Source organism: Garra rufa, chromosome 10, assembly GCF_049309525.1.
Source record: "Garra rufa chromosome 10, GarRuf1.0, whole genome shotgun sequence".
NCBI classification, from domain to species: Eukaryota; Metazoa; Chordata; class Actinopteri; order Cypriniformes; family Cyprinidae; genus Garra; species Garra rufa.
In genome coordinates, this window is record NC_133370.1 from 36,100,723 (window position 1) to 36,115,383 (window position 14,661).

A 14,661-nucleotide genomic window follows, 5' to 3' on the forward strand; every position below is an offset into this window, starting at 1 on the left:
TCATCATATCTGCCAAATTTAATGAGTTGTCACTCCTTTGTTGAATTTGTTGAAGTGTCATGGGAAAATTCGAAATAATTACGATATCTTGTGAATGATGGATTTTTTTTATTTTATTGTGAACATGCAATACAAGTATACACTTGATCCATGCTATTTAAACATTTGAGCATAGTAAAGCACTTGATCTATGCCATTTGCATATTTGTGTTGTTTATATGTTATGTAAAATTATTTAATAGTGTAAACGCATAATGCTGGTTCAACTAATGGAAGAGCATAATGCAACACACTCTCATCACAACAAAAGCTGATGGGTTGATGAGAGGGGCCTTCCATACTGTGAACACTAGGTGGCAGTATTTCTTTAAAAGATGTCTTGATAAGTTCTTGTATTCGATGCCCTGATGCTTTGTCTCTCTTGGTTGAAATGTAGAATAGTATTTGTGATGCAAGGCTTTAGATGACTGCATGTCTATACTTAAATGAATGGTTCTTGATGAACTCGGTTTATTCAGTGTTGTGGTCAGTTTATATCTCAGGTTCAGTTTCTGCAGTTGGTGTGCTTCAAATTATTTTGTAATTTAAAATGTGTATATTTTTCACATGGTGAAATTTATATCTCAGGTTTATTACATCTCTTGAAATGCCATTCACTATGTTTAGCTGGAAGAATCTTAAAACATTTATATGTAATGGAATACAAGTCTTCTGGATGTTGGTCTTGGCCTCAGCTTTGTGCAAATGTAACATTACTGCATTTCTCATGTAACAGAAATACTGCTAACTGGAAATTAAATGTTTGTTGCATTTTAGCAAAGGCACTTGCTATTAGGGACGTGCACACATTTTGAAGGGCAGTGGCCGAAATCACTGGCAAATGGAGTGCTTTGATTGTCACTGAGTACTAATGAATTTAGGTTATAGGTGCATTGTCACGGTCTGTTGTGTAAACCTGCCCTGAACACTTAGTAGTTGAATTTTAGGCAAAATTGTTATAGATCTAGAATTGCGTCCTCTCTCAAAACTGATGTATTATAAAACAGTAGGTATGACAACTGTCGTACTATTCTATCTAAAGAGCTGCTTTTGGGTCAGAGAATAATGAACAAATTTGTTCAGACCTCTGAAATAGAGGTACTTGTATCTAATATATATGACAACAAAACCATTGCAAATCTTTTCATCTATGCCTTACTTCCATTACATTTAACAGTTTCAATAATTTATGATAATTTATATGACAAAAGCCTTAGCTATCCCATCTTCTAATTTTGTTACCCGATTCTCCATAGTATTTGAGAGATTCTTAATTCAGATCAAGTACCATTAACAAGGATTGCATGGAAGTGCCGCTATACTTAAATGGCATGTTGATGCAAGGAGATGGCTGGAAGTGAATTCTTAGCCCCAAATTAAATTTGGAAAAGGATGAAAGAGTGTACTCCCAGACTGAATCTTTAATGCTGCTATTTTGCACGAGGCAAGAGGCTTTTCGTGTCAGAGCCACGTGATCCACCCACTGCAGTGTCAGAAACCAGTGTGTACCTTCACATGAATACATGAAACCACCCCCAACCCTTCCGTCTCTGCTTGCCCCACCATGAATACCCTCTGAAACCCAGTACTGAAGAGCTTAGCACTTAAGTAAGGCACAGTGCATGACATAAATGCAGCATTGTGGTGTTATAACTGTGATAGTTAGATTTGTATTCCTAAAGGGGAGGTGTTGTGTTAATGCATTAATTACTAAAGTAGAACAGTACATCTCTGTACCAGTGTAAAACTGTTATTAAAATTCTGCGGTAACTTAACCACTACTATATTTCATTAGATGTGTGTGCTTTTAATAACATAGGACACTCCGTCCCGTCAGATGTGATAGCAGTTTGGAAATGTAGTTTTTGAAATTTTCAGTTTTTGAAATTCAGTTTTGTGCAACATTTAATTTGTTAAAAATGGCATACTCAAATAAAAAAGTCATTGCAGTGGACGGTTAATGGATTGTGTCAGCCAGACCTTAGCAGCATGGGCTGCCACATTAGCACCAAATACACTTAACAATATAACAGTGATGACAAACAGCCAGCCGATCTGTATTTTAATGTGTACTTTAATCCGAGGTGTGTTTTAATCAGAGTAGTACACAGATGAACAGACATATAAATTAATATATTAACCCGATAGCTGACGATGAGACGCAATAACAAGCAGAATTTGAGTTGAGGTGGTTATCTGTGGATGTGCTACATTCACACATAAATAATACGCCAGAAGTGACCATCTGTTGGACAATCCTCCTCTCTCTCCCCATTAAAATATTTTTTTTTCCTATCTCCCTCACTTGCTCGGTCTCGTTTACCCCTGCGAATTCCTCATCCAAAACTCGATCACGTATGATTGCGTAGAGAGAGAGAGAGAGAGAGAGAGAGAGAGAGAGAGAGAGAGAGAGAAAGAGAGAGACTATCACACCCATTCACTGGCTCACTGTCACTGTTAAACAGGCAGCACTAGTCTCGATTTTACAACATTCCCCTCAAATGGCTTCGCAAGGATTTGCAGTGTTCTCTCTGTGCTAAACACCCTGCCTTTGAATTACAATTCGTTTTGAACAAAACAAGAAATTTCGACGTGAAGAACGATGAAATGAACTCTATCAGAACTATGAAGAGCTGTAAAATAATTTGGAGAGCCCAGATGTTTCGTGAAGTTGTGCGCGCGTCGCTCATATACGCCTATAGAGCCTGAGAATGCGCGTTCTTGTGTCATGGGCTCCATTTATTATCCAGATTCATGCAAAGTTATCTGGAATGAACTAGACATGTGGATCATGTAGCAGTCGCTTGAAGGAGGAATTACGCGTCTGCTGTCTTCGCACCTGGAATACCTGCGTGACAGGTTACCAATGTTCACATAAGAAGTCTTTTTAATTGTTGTTTATTTTTTTATTTTATTATAATTATTATTATTGTTTTTTTTATTATTTTATATTTTGCTTCTAAGATGGAGAACGGAAAATGTGCTTTATATAATTGTATGTGAAACTCACAGACGTCTGGGTAGATCGTCTGAGAAGAGGATGGGATTTCAGTCCTAATTCACAGGATCCTCTGGATTTTTCGCAAGGAATTGGAATGAGATCTGGCTAATTTTGCGTAGACAATCCAGTCTTGTTTATTTATTATTCCCACTTATTGCGTTAACAGCTGCAACCGTCGAACAGTTCGTTCAACCGAATACGCGAGATGGCCGCGATCGCCAGTTCTCTGATCCGACAAAAACGCCAGGCGCGGGAATCCAACAGCGATCGGGTATCTGCCTCCAAACGCCGCCCCAGTCCCAGCAAAGACCCCCGCTCTCTCTGCGAGCGACATTTCCTGGGGGTCTTCAGTAAAGTCCGCTTCTGCAGCGGCAAGAAAAGACCTGTTCGCCGGCGACCAGGTCAGTGCTGGATGCTTTTTAAGACATCAGCCCCCACCCGAAGCCTCTGCTGCAGTCTACAGCTCCGCTGGAGGAACATATATCCTCCACTGTATTTTTCTTTTGCAATGCCGCCCACCCCCCAAAATCCCACCTGTTTCATAGCTCACGTGCTGTCTATCGGTATTCACCAACCGATTTGCCATCCTAAAAATCTGACTGCAAAATCGTTTTATGTTGATATATCTGATATTAATGTTATTATTACTGTTATCAATGAATTAAGTGGCTGGCATTTTGGCATTTTAATTAGAGGCTGTGTGATTGTTGAAAGAAGAACAAGTAGAAGAAAAAAACCTTATGTTTATAGTGCAACAATGCAATTTAGTAATAGCCAGAATCCAGTGGCACTGCAGTGCACCAGGGCTTTCTTAGATGAAATGTTTAATGGCAAATGTTTCCCTGATAGAAGACCAGTTTGAACTGGAAGCTGTGTTTTGAAATATGACAGAACGATCTTGAACCAGCAACAAACAAGCGACCAGCAGCTCATACCAGCATAAGCTGGTGTTTCCACCAATTTTATACTTATCTTACACCCGCTAAAAACCACAGCTAACAGCTTAAGCTGGATTTTCCAACAGGGACTGCTTTACTGCAGTATAGAGAGGGATTGTACACTTAGTTTTATTGATGGGCATAACCTCACTGCTCATGTTATTGTCCTATTTGGCTCTCATAAAATGGCACAAAGCATGTGAAATGATAAAAAAATTCACAGCTGTCCTCTCTTCCTCCTTCAAAACACCTTCTCATGTTGTAGAACAAACACATCCCCTTTTCCCAACATATGATCAGTTATTTGACGGCTGTTGCTGTAGGATTTGTCTGTAAAAATGTTGTTTTTCCTTCTCCCCCGTAAGATGCACCCTCGAAACCTCCACAGGTGTCCCGTAAGGGCGTCAGGCTAGGTCAGTAGCTCAGCCTCCATCCTTGTGCTGTGTCTTCCAGTTACCCACCCCATTTTGTGCTTATGAGGGACTAGCTCCTGTCTAACGGCAGTCGCCAATGTCTGCCTTGTCCTTGTAGTATGCTTCCGACTATTGTTCTACTTCTCTGTCTTTGTGTTTTTTTTATGTCTTATGCCTTCTCCTCTCTGTCTCTTCCTTCTTTTTCTTTTCTCTTGTCTTTACTCCCCTTTGATCCCCCTTTTTGGTCTCTCTCTACTTATTTTATTTATGTCCCCATTATTATGTGTGCTCTGTCCCCTCCGTCTGTTTCTGTGCAGTGAGGCTCGTGTTTGCTCTGTGCTGCTGATGTGTCGTGTTTCTTCTGTCAGTTATGGTGACTTAAGTAGTCGAGGTTACCATTCACCATTTCATGATCATGACATCATTTACCAACACATCCGATTGTAACTGTTTCTTTTTATGCAATGGGGCAATATGGAACATATATGGTTCAACAGAATTTTTATTTGCAAGGGGAAAATATGCAAACAATGTTGATGCAAATATGACATGCATTATCTTATGCATATATCCAGGTGAACACATGCTTAAATATACATGTGAGTGCATACAATCCCATGTGAGTAGATACATGCATGTACATGAATCTCACAAACTCACAAACATGCGAGGAACATGTCCGAGTCATATTTCACCACCAAAAATCAAGTGAAAGTAATAAGAAATATAATTTTGCACTAAGACATGTAATCCCATTTTAGATTTTTTTAACATTATGATTACTTTCATAATAACTGCAGTTTTGTGCCCATGAAAATTCTTATTTTGTAATGTAAAAAACATCATCATTACTGTAATATAGAAACCCTATGCAATACAATTTAATAATTAATTCTTATATTACAAATGATGTGTGATTATTATTTATTGTACTTTTTTAACCTTGTATGACCCCCCCTCCCCCCTTAAAAAAAAAAAACTCTTAAAAAACAAAAATAAAATAAATACAGATCTAATATTCACATTTACATATTCAATATTCCCTTTTGTTTTTGTTTCAGGGGAAATATGACCTGGGCATGTTTTCAAGAGATTCAGCACAAACTGACTCACATATATGTATTAAACCCAAAACTTTCTCCCCAGGTTAGAATCATTTCCTGTGGGGTCCCCTACGCCAGTCTTTATTTAGGTGTGGATTCTGTATGTGATTTAGTTATGTTCTTCCTAATGAATGTAGGCAGGCTTGTTCGTGTGATTGATGGCCCTTCCAGCCTGTCAGAGGTATTGCGTCTGCAGTGGATAGGTGGGGCCCTTGATCGATAGCTGATCATGACCATCATGGACATTCACAGCTCTTCTGAGCTCTGGTATTGAAAGCTGTGGGACTTTGCTGCATGCCAGGTCATCCATGTGGCCCTTTTCACTCCTCACCTCTCAGGCCTGCCTCTAAGCATTTATTGTAGCTGCTTGTACAGGTCACCACTCCACCAGAAAACACCTGGTATGGCTACAGCTGGTCTTCTAAACTCCAGGTGTCCATAGTAAAAATTGATTAATGAGGTCACAGAGAGCAAATATGCACAGCTTTATCAACACAGCCATTCACAAGTACATTCACTGCCATCACTGGATAAGAAGTCAAAAACTTATTTAAAATAATTAATTTCTTCTTAACAAGCTTTTGTTTACATGCTGAAAAAAGTTGTAATTTGTTGGGGTAAATTCTGATAAAAATGTGGGTTGGGGTGGGGTTGTGTGTTTATTTTCCAGAGCCGCAGCTGAAAGGCATTGTGACACGACTGTTCAGCCAACAGGGTTTTTACCTGCAGATGCAGCCAGATGGAACCATCGATGGCATCAAGGATGAGAACAGCGACTACAGTAAGTGATTGGAACTGCACCAAATGTGCATGCAAAGTACCACATTGTACCACACAAATTGCATATAGGGAAGACCGAGGCTTGTTGTCACACTTTTTACCTCAGTGAACAATCTTCAGGGTTTGTTTATTTATTAAAGTCTGTACAATCCTTCGGCACAATCCTTAAAGACATAGTAGGTAAGGTTGAGTAAATGACCACAGAATTTTCATTTTTGGGTGAATTATCCTTTTCAAGTATTGAACTCTTTGACTTTTTTTGCCGTATTGTTATAAAGATTACTCTGCTTTCTCATGTGAAGATTTTTTTTGGACAATGACTAGGTTTTTTTTCAATTATCTAATCTCAGACCATCAATGAGAAATGACATAACTGCTAAATAATTATTTGCTTCTGATAATATATTTCTGCTCTAATATTGTAAGGGCAGTGTTATATTAATTATTTAATTTTAATTGCAAATTATTATTCAATAGTAGATGAGATGAGCAAGATTAGAATTGTTTCTACATACTGGAAAGGAGGGCAACCCCACTTAACCCATATGCGGCCTTCGGGGGATTTCTGGACCCCGAATGGCGTTCGCTAAAATTTAAAAAAATGTTCCCTTTGTCCAAATGGTATGAGACTTTGTAAATCAGTCAACACTATCTTGATCTACAAATAAAAAATAAATAAATTGGAATGATAGCTTGATTTTATGTTAGTGTGAAAAAAATACTCACGTTCGTGGTCTTTACAAAATGAAATTTTTGTTATAAAATAGTAGTTAAAAAAAAAAAATGTTATTTTCCGGTTTATTCATGTTTGGTAACACTTTATAATAACGTTCAGTTGTAAGTCATTTATAAGTGGTTAGTTAATGATAAAATATTGATTTACAAAACATTCATGAATGTTTAATAAATGATATGCTAACAATTTGTGTATGTTTTGTTAAGTCATTTACAAGTAATTTACAAGTAATTAGTTAATGATGAACTAATCATTTACAAAACATGACTATGCGTTTATAAATGATTAATAAGTGATATGTTAGTATTTTTAACTATGTTTTGCGATTAAGTTATAAATAATTTACAAGTGATTAGATAATGATGAACTAATATTTACAAAACATGATTATACGTTTACAAATGATTATTAAGTAATATGCTAACAATTTACCAATCTGTCCTAATTTATCTTAAAAAAAATAGCATATTATGAAATATTCAAACAGATCCTTACTAAGTGGTTAATATATCATTTGTCACTTAAAAATAATTAAAATATCAGTCATTTACATTTTTATCCTTCTCTGAAGATCGCATCATGAATAAATCATTTACAAATCTTTCTGCATCCCCTAATCTAAAGTGTAAACAATTCATCATTTGTAAATGTTTGACTCATTATTCAAAGGTCTTTCCCCCACATGATACACACACAACCTGGAACCAGAAGGTTTGTAAAACATTTACAACTGATGAGTAGTTTACACTTTAGATTAGGGGTGTCACGTAAAGGATAATGGTCTGGGTCCAAATGCAGGGTAAGTAAGATATATTTAATAAACACAAAATAAACATAAACCAAAAAGCCAACACGGCACAAAAACTAATAACCAGAACACAAAATAACAAAACCAAGAACAAGATCAAAAGGCCAGGGAATCAAGAACACAAAAGTACATAACAGACACAAGACAATGCAGACATGAATGCGGAGTGAGTAGTGGGATCTCTTATAGTCCAGATAGTGATTGTAAACAGGTGTGCGTGTAATCAGTGCAAATGACAAGACAAACGTGAACGATTAGGGGAGTGCAGTGCCAGGGGAACAGCGACCTCGAGAGGCTGAGGGAAGACCCACAGCCCCGATCATGACAAGGGGATGCAGAAAGCGTTGTAAATGTCTTATATACACCAGATCACTTTAACATGTAAGAAAGATCTACAAATGATGTGTAACACATTTACAAATGATGAATTGTTTACACTTTAGACCATTTTTTTTTTCATATCAACTTATTTAAATGTAAGGCTTCGAATTGATATTAAATTTAGGATAAAACCTGTTATGTAAAATATGTATTTTATATAAAATATAATAAAAATTGCACAGTGTATTTTCTTTACAGTAAATTTAAACTTCTGTAATTTGTTAATACTACTAATATTACTAATATTACTTTTTTTCCGCTTCTGCAATAATCTGCTGCAAAAGTCACCTACCTTACATCTGTATTTCAAAGTGTTCATGAATTACAACAATTTAAGTTTGGATAGTGCACTTTCAAGCCTATTTTAAAAAATGTTTTTTTACAACAATTTTTAAAAACAATTTTTTTACTCTTTACTAAGGATCTGTTTGATTATTTTATTATATGCTATTTTTAAGATAATTTACGACAGATTGGTAAATTGTTAGCATATTACTTAAAATAAAACTAACATATCATTTATTTAGGGCTGCAACTAACGATTATTTTGATAATCGATTAGTTCGCAATCGATTCGTTGGCTTAAAAATTCCAATTATTTATTTATTTTTTAAATCACACTATTCCACATTCTGAATGCTATGAAAACACAGTGCTTAACCATTTACAACAATTCGCCTGTTGTAATAAAGAAAAAGGACAAATATCTGAAGAAAAACACACTAACAAGCATAAAATACAGTGTTTCTGCTATTTATTCTGCCGTGGCGGTGTTTAGTGTCCCACCAACAGCAGCGAGCGCAAGAGTTCCGCGTTCAAATGCACGCAGTAAGCTGAAGCTGGCCCAAAGCCCCAGCTAAAGTAATTAGACCTACCATGAATGTGGAGGGGAAAAGTAAGGAGATATTCATATTATTTATTAATAAACTAGTATTTTCTGAGTGCATCTTTATGGATTAGGCCTATAGCTAATAAAAGAGTTTTGTTTTCGATTTTAATTATTTCGTTTTATAGTAGTGAAGTAATAATTTAAAGTAAATTTATTACTCTTACATTTATGAGCAAAAATGAAGTTTCACATAGCACTTGCACCTCCATGTCCTGCAAAGCTTTCAATCTCCGCACAAACTATTGGATATGCGCCTATTAGTAGCCTACACATTTATCTAGGTTAAACGATTAAACTAATATTGTGATATGCTTAATTTTTTTTATGTTTTTATTTTTTATTTTTTTATTTTTATCTAAGGATTTTAATTTAAATCGTGATGATTTGAGAAGGCTAAACTGATCTATCTGCCGCCGGCCGCTTTGTCGTTACTTTAAAAAACAAAAACTTGAATTTCACAAATAAAAAAACATGTTCCAAATATATTTCTAAATTAACTTTATAAACTAAAGAAACGAAAATAAATGTAATTACTTTGCTATTAAAAACAGCAGCTGTGCGATGGGGAAGAGAAAGAGAACTCGGCCAGTAATTCTGATGAGCTGTAACGTTAGAGGTTGTAGGAATTTTTGCAACAAATGTTTGTTTAATAGCCTATTTAACACTTATTTAGGCTACTTTCTTATTTAAATGTATTATTTCGTTGATTTATTTTAGTGTTTTGTAGACAGCTTGTTCACCGACAGAAATTGCAAAACACGCACGTTCGTGAATAATGTTTAAGCCTCATTTATTTATATATAAAACACCGCACCACCGGCGGTGGTTAAAATCTGCCACCGTCACAGCCCTACTGTTCATAACCTCCATAAATACGCGCACTACATGTTGTATTTAAATCTAAATTTAACATTCAACGACAGATGTTTCAGCACAATGAATGTTTTTGCGCTGAGTTGAGTATCAATTGTCTCCCTTTTTGTGTTCTGTGTTCCGGCTGTCTGACACGCTCATTCAGTAAAGATTTAAACTTACAGACTGCCAGAATGGATTTTTAAATGGAAAATCTCGAGTGAATTTGTGACATTTACAGATAAGGATATGACCGCAAACTGAAAGTTTTCATGCTGAGGACGCAAACGGATCTCAAAGCGCCTCACATGGCAAGCCATCACTCTATTAGTTTTAAATAAGGAATTCTCATGTTTTGAGCAGCTTTGATCACGTAACTCTCCTGCAGCATCTTAGTCTGTTTCCTCCACTATTTTTAGATGCATTTTGTCTATAGAAATGCGTCATTCAGTGCTGTTATTTGACGTGATCCTCTGAAGTTGTACGTGCACTGTGGGCGGACCCGATTCATCGATAATGAGAATCGTTGTCGACAAATTTCATTATCGATAATAATCGATTTAATCGATTAGTTGTTGCAGCCCTACATTTATTAATAATTTATAAACACATAGTCATGTTTTGTAAATAATTTGTTTATCATTAACTAATTACTTTTAAATTAACTTGTAACTGACTAATAAATTAATTTACAAAACATACACAAATTGTTAGCATATCACTTATTAATCATTTGTGAATGTTTTGCAAATTGTTATTTTATCATTAACTAATCACTTATAAAAGACTTACAACTGAACGTTATTATAAAGTGTTACCAAAACATTAATAAACAGGAAAAACATGTTTTTTTTTTTATTTTGTTACAAAATTTAAGTTTTGTTGCCAAAGACCATGAGTGTGATTCCAAAACGAAGACCGCATAAGGGTTAAACATGTTTGCAACACTCCTCTGTTATCAGTGCTCTTTCTATGAATTGCCTTTTTCTGTTGAGTTGTCTAACAAACTCATTAAGCTCATGACCCATAAAGTGAGTGTTTAAAAGTGTAAAACATATATGTATTTCCTTTTACAGTTTGTGCTATCCTGGAGCAGAGGTCTCCAAACATTTTGTAATTTACTCCTTGAAGGGATAAAATTAGTCTCGCGTAGCCAGACCTTCAGACTGACGGCTGAAGGTCTGGAATTCATGGCAGCTTTAATTGGCCAAGGCCCGCCCATAAGGCGGTTTGACCGACATGTCAAACAACCAATCACAGTTCGTTTCGTTCAGCGTCACGTTTCGGGGTGTAGAAATGCCCCCACAACAACAGACTGGCATGCAACAAGTCAGTCATTGAAATAACCAGCATTGAAAGTTAACGAAGAAGAGGGAGAACAAGCAGTAAGTCCGTAATTTGTTTGCGAACATCGCAAATGTGTATAACAACAACGGCGTCTGCATAAGCACCTTTTAGCAAAACGCGAGTAAATCAGTCTGCGCTTTGTTTCCCGGTGGACCGAAAATAAACGCGACACTCGCGTGTTCCGGATATCCGATCAAATTCAACTAATCAGATCACGACTTCGACATTCCTGAAGTGTTTCCAGTTAAGTGTACCATATGCATCAGACGTTTAGCCAACGTTCCGTGGGCGTGACGTCTGAGGCTGAGACTAGGATAAAATAGCCTGTAAGGCTACTTGTTGGATATAAAAAAAATTATAAAAACATGTGGCACTTTTTGCATTTTATATGCACTGTATTTTATGGATTCTATGTTTTATGATTCAATACAAATTTAGCATAAAAATTGTGTCAATGAATAAATTAATAAAACTTTAACAGTTTAATCAATCTTTTAAAATGCAATTAAATAAAAACAATTTACATTTTTATCACTGTCAAATAAGATGCTGTACAACAGAACTGTATAAATTAATAAAAAATAACTTGGCAGTATGATATCCCTTAAAACTTAATAGATTAATATTAATAATTAGAAATTAGATTTTAATGTACAGTTTTATTTGATATATATTTTACTTTTTTATTTTCACTAATTGTATGCATGTGTTTGAGTTGTAATAGACAAAACTGTGTCATTCATTTACACAGAGACATGAAAACATGCACACTTATGAGAGATATGCACTGACTGGATGCTGTCATCTATATTTCTACTGTGTAATCAGCTGTTCTATTAATATTGAGTGAAAATATCCAGAGCTTATCATCATTATCCACATACATTTTTAAAGCAATCTCGATATATCGTTTATCGCCCATACTTAATTTAGGCTATTTTATAGAGCATCTTTGGCAGGCGACTTAAAGGTTCCATGTGGGCTACCTAGTGCCCACTGGCCTAGAGGATCTCTATGGAGTCATACTGAAGTATTTACATTGCGTATTAATTATAGGTGGTTCTTGAGGAGCAGTCAGTTGTGGGTATTAAACTTCTACACCAAACAAACAAACCCCTGTGAGGCACCAGGTTCAGAACTAATGAACTGTTCTCTCCAGGGTCCTGTAGGCCACTCCTATCACCAACAGCATCTGTGTCCAAAACAGACTTTGGTGCAAAGCAGAAAAGACTTCCCAAAATCCTTTAAATGTGTTTTCTATGGTATTAGTTGAGAAGGATTTGTAACTATAGAAGAAACCTCACTCTTGCGCTTATACTCTAGATCTGATGTACTACTATCTACTGGCAACACTGTTATATCAAATTCTTTATTTAAACATTGCATATATAACACTAACAAATACACAGCACCAGGTGCTGCTCCAAAACGTAGGCAACCTTTGCTCACCATCCACTTTGTTACAGAGAGAAATTTGTTCCCTGAAAAAAAAGAGAAGAAATTACACATTTGTAAAAGGCAAACCCCACATGGAATACACAAACCTCTCAAAATCATAGTGAAGTTCTTCTCTTACCATGAATTTAGTATCGCCATGGCTGGCCTGCTCCTGTCCTTTGTGATGCTTCATTTGAGTTGCCTTTAAACGCACACACAAAATGGAGTAAATATTAAATTAAATTAAAAAAAAAAACTCTAATGCTAAAACTAGAAAGGCAGCTAGTCATAAAACATTTGCTTAACCTAGCTTACATACGATTTTGTAACGTTAATTAACACCTGAAAAAAATTTCACATTAGTTAACTTAGTGTTAATATATGATAAGCCTTGCGTGTTAAAATAATTTTAATCGGTAATTTAATAAGCTGACAAAGTTGTTTGTTAACTGAAAGTACAGCGCAGTTTACCGTGGTAAAGTCTATGTACCACCATGTTGACGAGTAAATGTTACTAGGTTAAACTGTTGGGCAAAAATCTGACAAAGCACAAACAAACAGACATACAAACATATATTTTTACCTTGCTTGCTTGTCTTATTCTCTTGTGGTGCATCGATACACAGCGCAGATACTACACTCGGGTGATACTACGACCATGCAAAATGCCAAAAGTAATAATGTCTTTAAAATATTGCGAAGTAACCTAACCCTAAAAGTAAAATCAGAGAAAAAATCTGATTTTATTTTATTTTATTTATTTATTAGTTTTTTATTATTAAAAAAACAGCTTACCTCGCAAATGAAATCATGCGCATACCAGCAAAACACAGAGAACGCGCATCAGTCCTGACGAGTCATAGGAATAGAGTCGAGGTGAGAAAGTTGCGGAGAATCCGCTTGCCCGGAAGCTTCCGTAAGTGACATAGATTTACAGAAAATTACCATTGTTTGTCAAATAAATAATTTAACGTACTTATTCCCAGCTCTTTATTAAGCTTTAAGTTACATCTCAAATGACAAGGGATCAGCTTGTAATCATGTTTACATTAATTAACCTGTGAACTCATTCTCTCAGACGGCCTGGGTATGCAGAGCATTCGTAGCTTATATGGACTGGATGCACATTAAGTGATGACTTAATGTGCATCCAGCGAACTCTGTTTTAAGTACTTGTAATAAGAGTAAATTACATTTTAAAAATACTTGTAATCAGACTAGTTACTTTTTCATTGATTACACGAAACACCACTGTATGTTGCTCAGAGATGCGTGACGGTTCTGCTGTGATTTTTGATTTGAACTATTTTCGTTAACAAAATCAACAGTCAACACTGATATGGTGGGTTATGAATAATCCTAGACCTGTGGGTTTTGGATGCACAGGCTCCTGTTCAAGATGCAGAAGTACAAGGTCCTCCACTTTGAGCTGTCCTTGTCGCCTTGTGTCTTCATAAAAGTCACAGAGGCCGCCCTTGCCTTGTTACAAGAAAAGAGGACATGCGCTTTCTCAATTATCTGAATGACTGGCTAATTCTATCTTACTCTTAAGATCCATTGTGTGCGCATAGGGACCTGGTGCTCAGACAACTCAGGTCGATGCATATGAGACCGCTTCAGTGCTGGCTTCAGACTTGAGTCCTGAGATGGGCATGGCGCCAGTCTGCTTTTGTATGTTTAGCCCTTGGACCAGGGCAGTGCTATGATTTCTGGGCCCCATGAACAGCATACTGACTCAGACCCCACTTGTAGGAAGGTTGAACAGTTGGAGTAGAAAAATGCAATGACACGCTTTCAAAAATTGGTGCTTTATTGGAAGGTGAAGGACAGTGAAGGACAAAAAAAGGAAATGAAACAGTAACAATGTGCTAATTTGGCTAAAAGCAGGGATGGCTGATGTGAAACTGACGGTTTGACACAGTGTGGAGATCCTAAAG

At 36.2% G+C, this 14,661-nt stretch overlaps 1 protein-coding gene across 4 annotated transcripts in view; it reads left to right on the forward strand.

Moving 5' to 3' along the window:
• The window catches only part of fgf12a (fibroblast growth factor 12a), a 224,192-nt gene that overhangs the window by 148,218 nt on the left and 61,313 nt on the right, over positions 1 to 14,661 (forward strand). For 2 of the 4 annotated variants that reach the window (XM_073848457.1, XM_073848456.1), the window contains exon 2: positions 6,165 to 6,275. In XM_073848457.1, the coding sequence (XP_073704558.1) occupies positions 6,165 to 6,275 (111 nt within the window). Of the gene's footprint in view, positions 1 to 2,488; positions 3,442 to 4,343; positions 4,392 to 6,164; positions 6,276 to 14,661 lie in introns of those variants that run through there. The other 2 variants (XM_073848454.1, XM_073848455.1) reach the window with 2 other exon arrangements.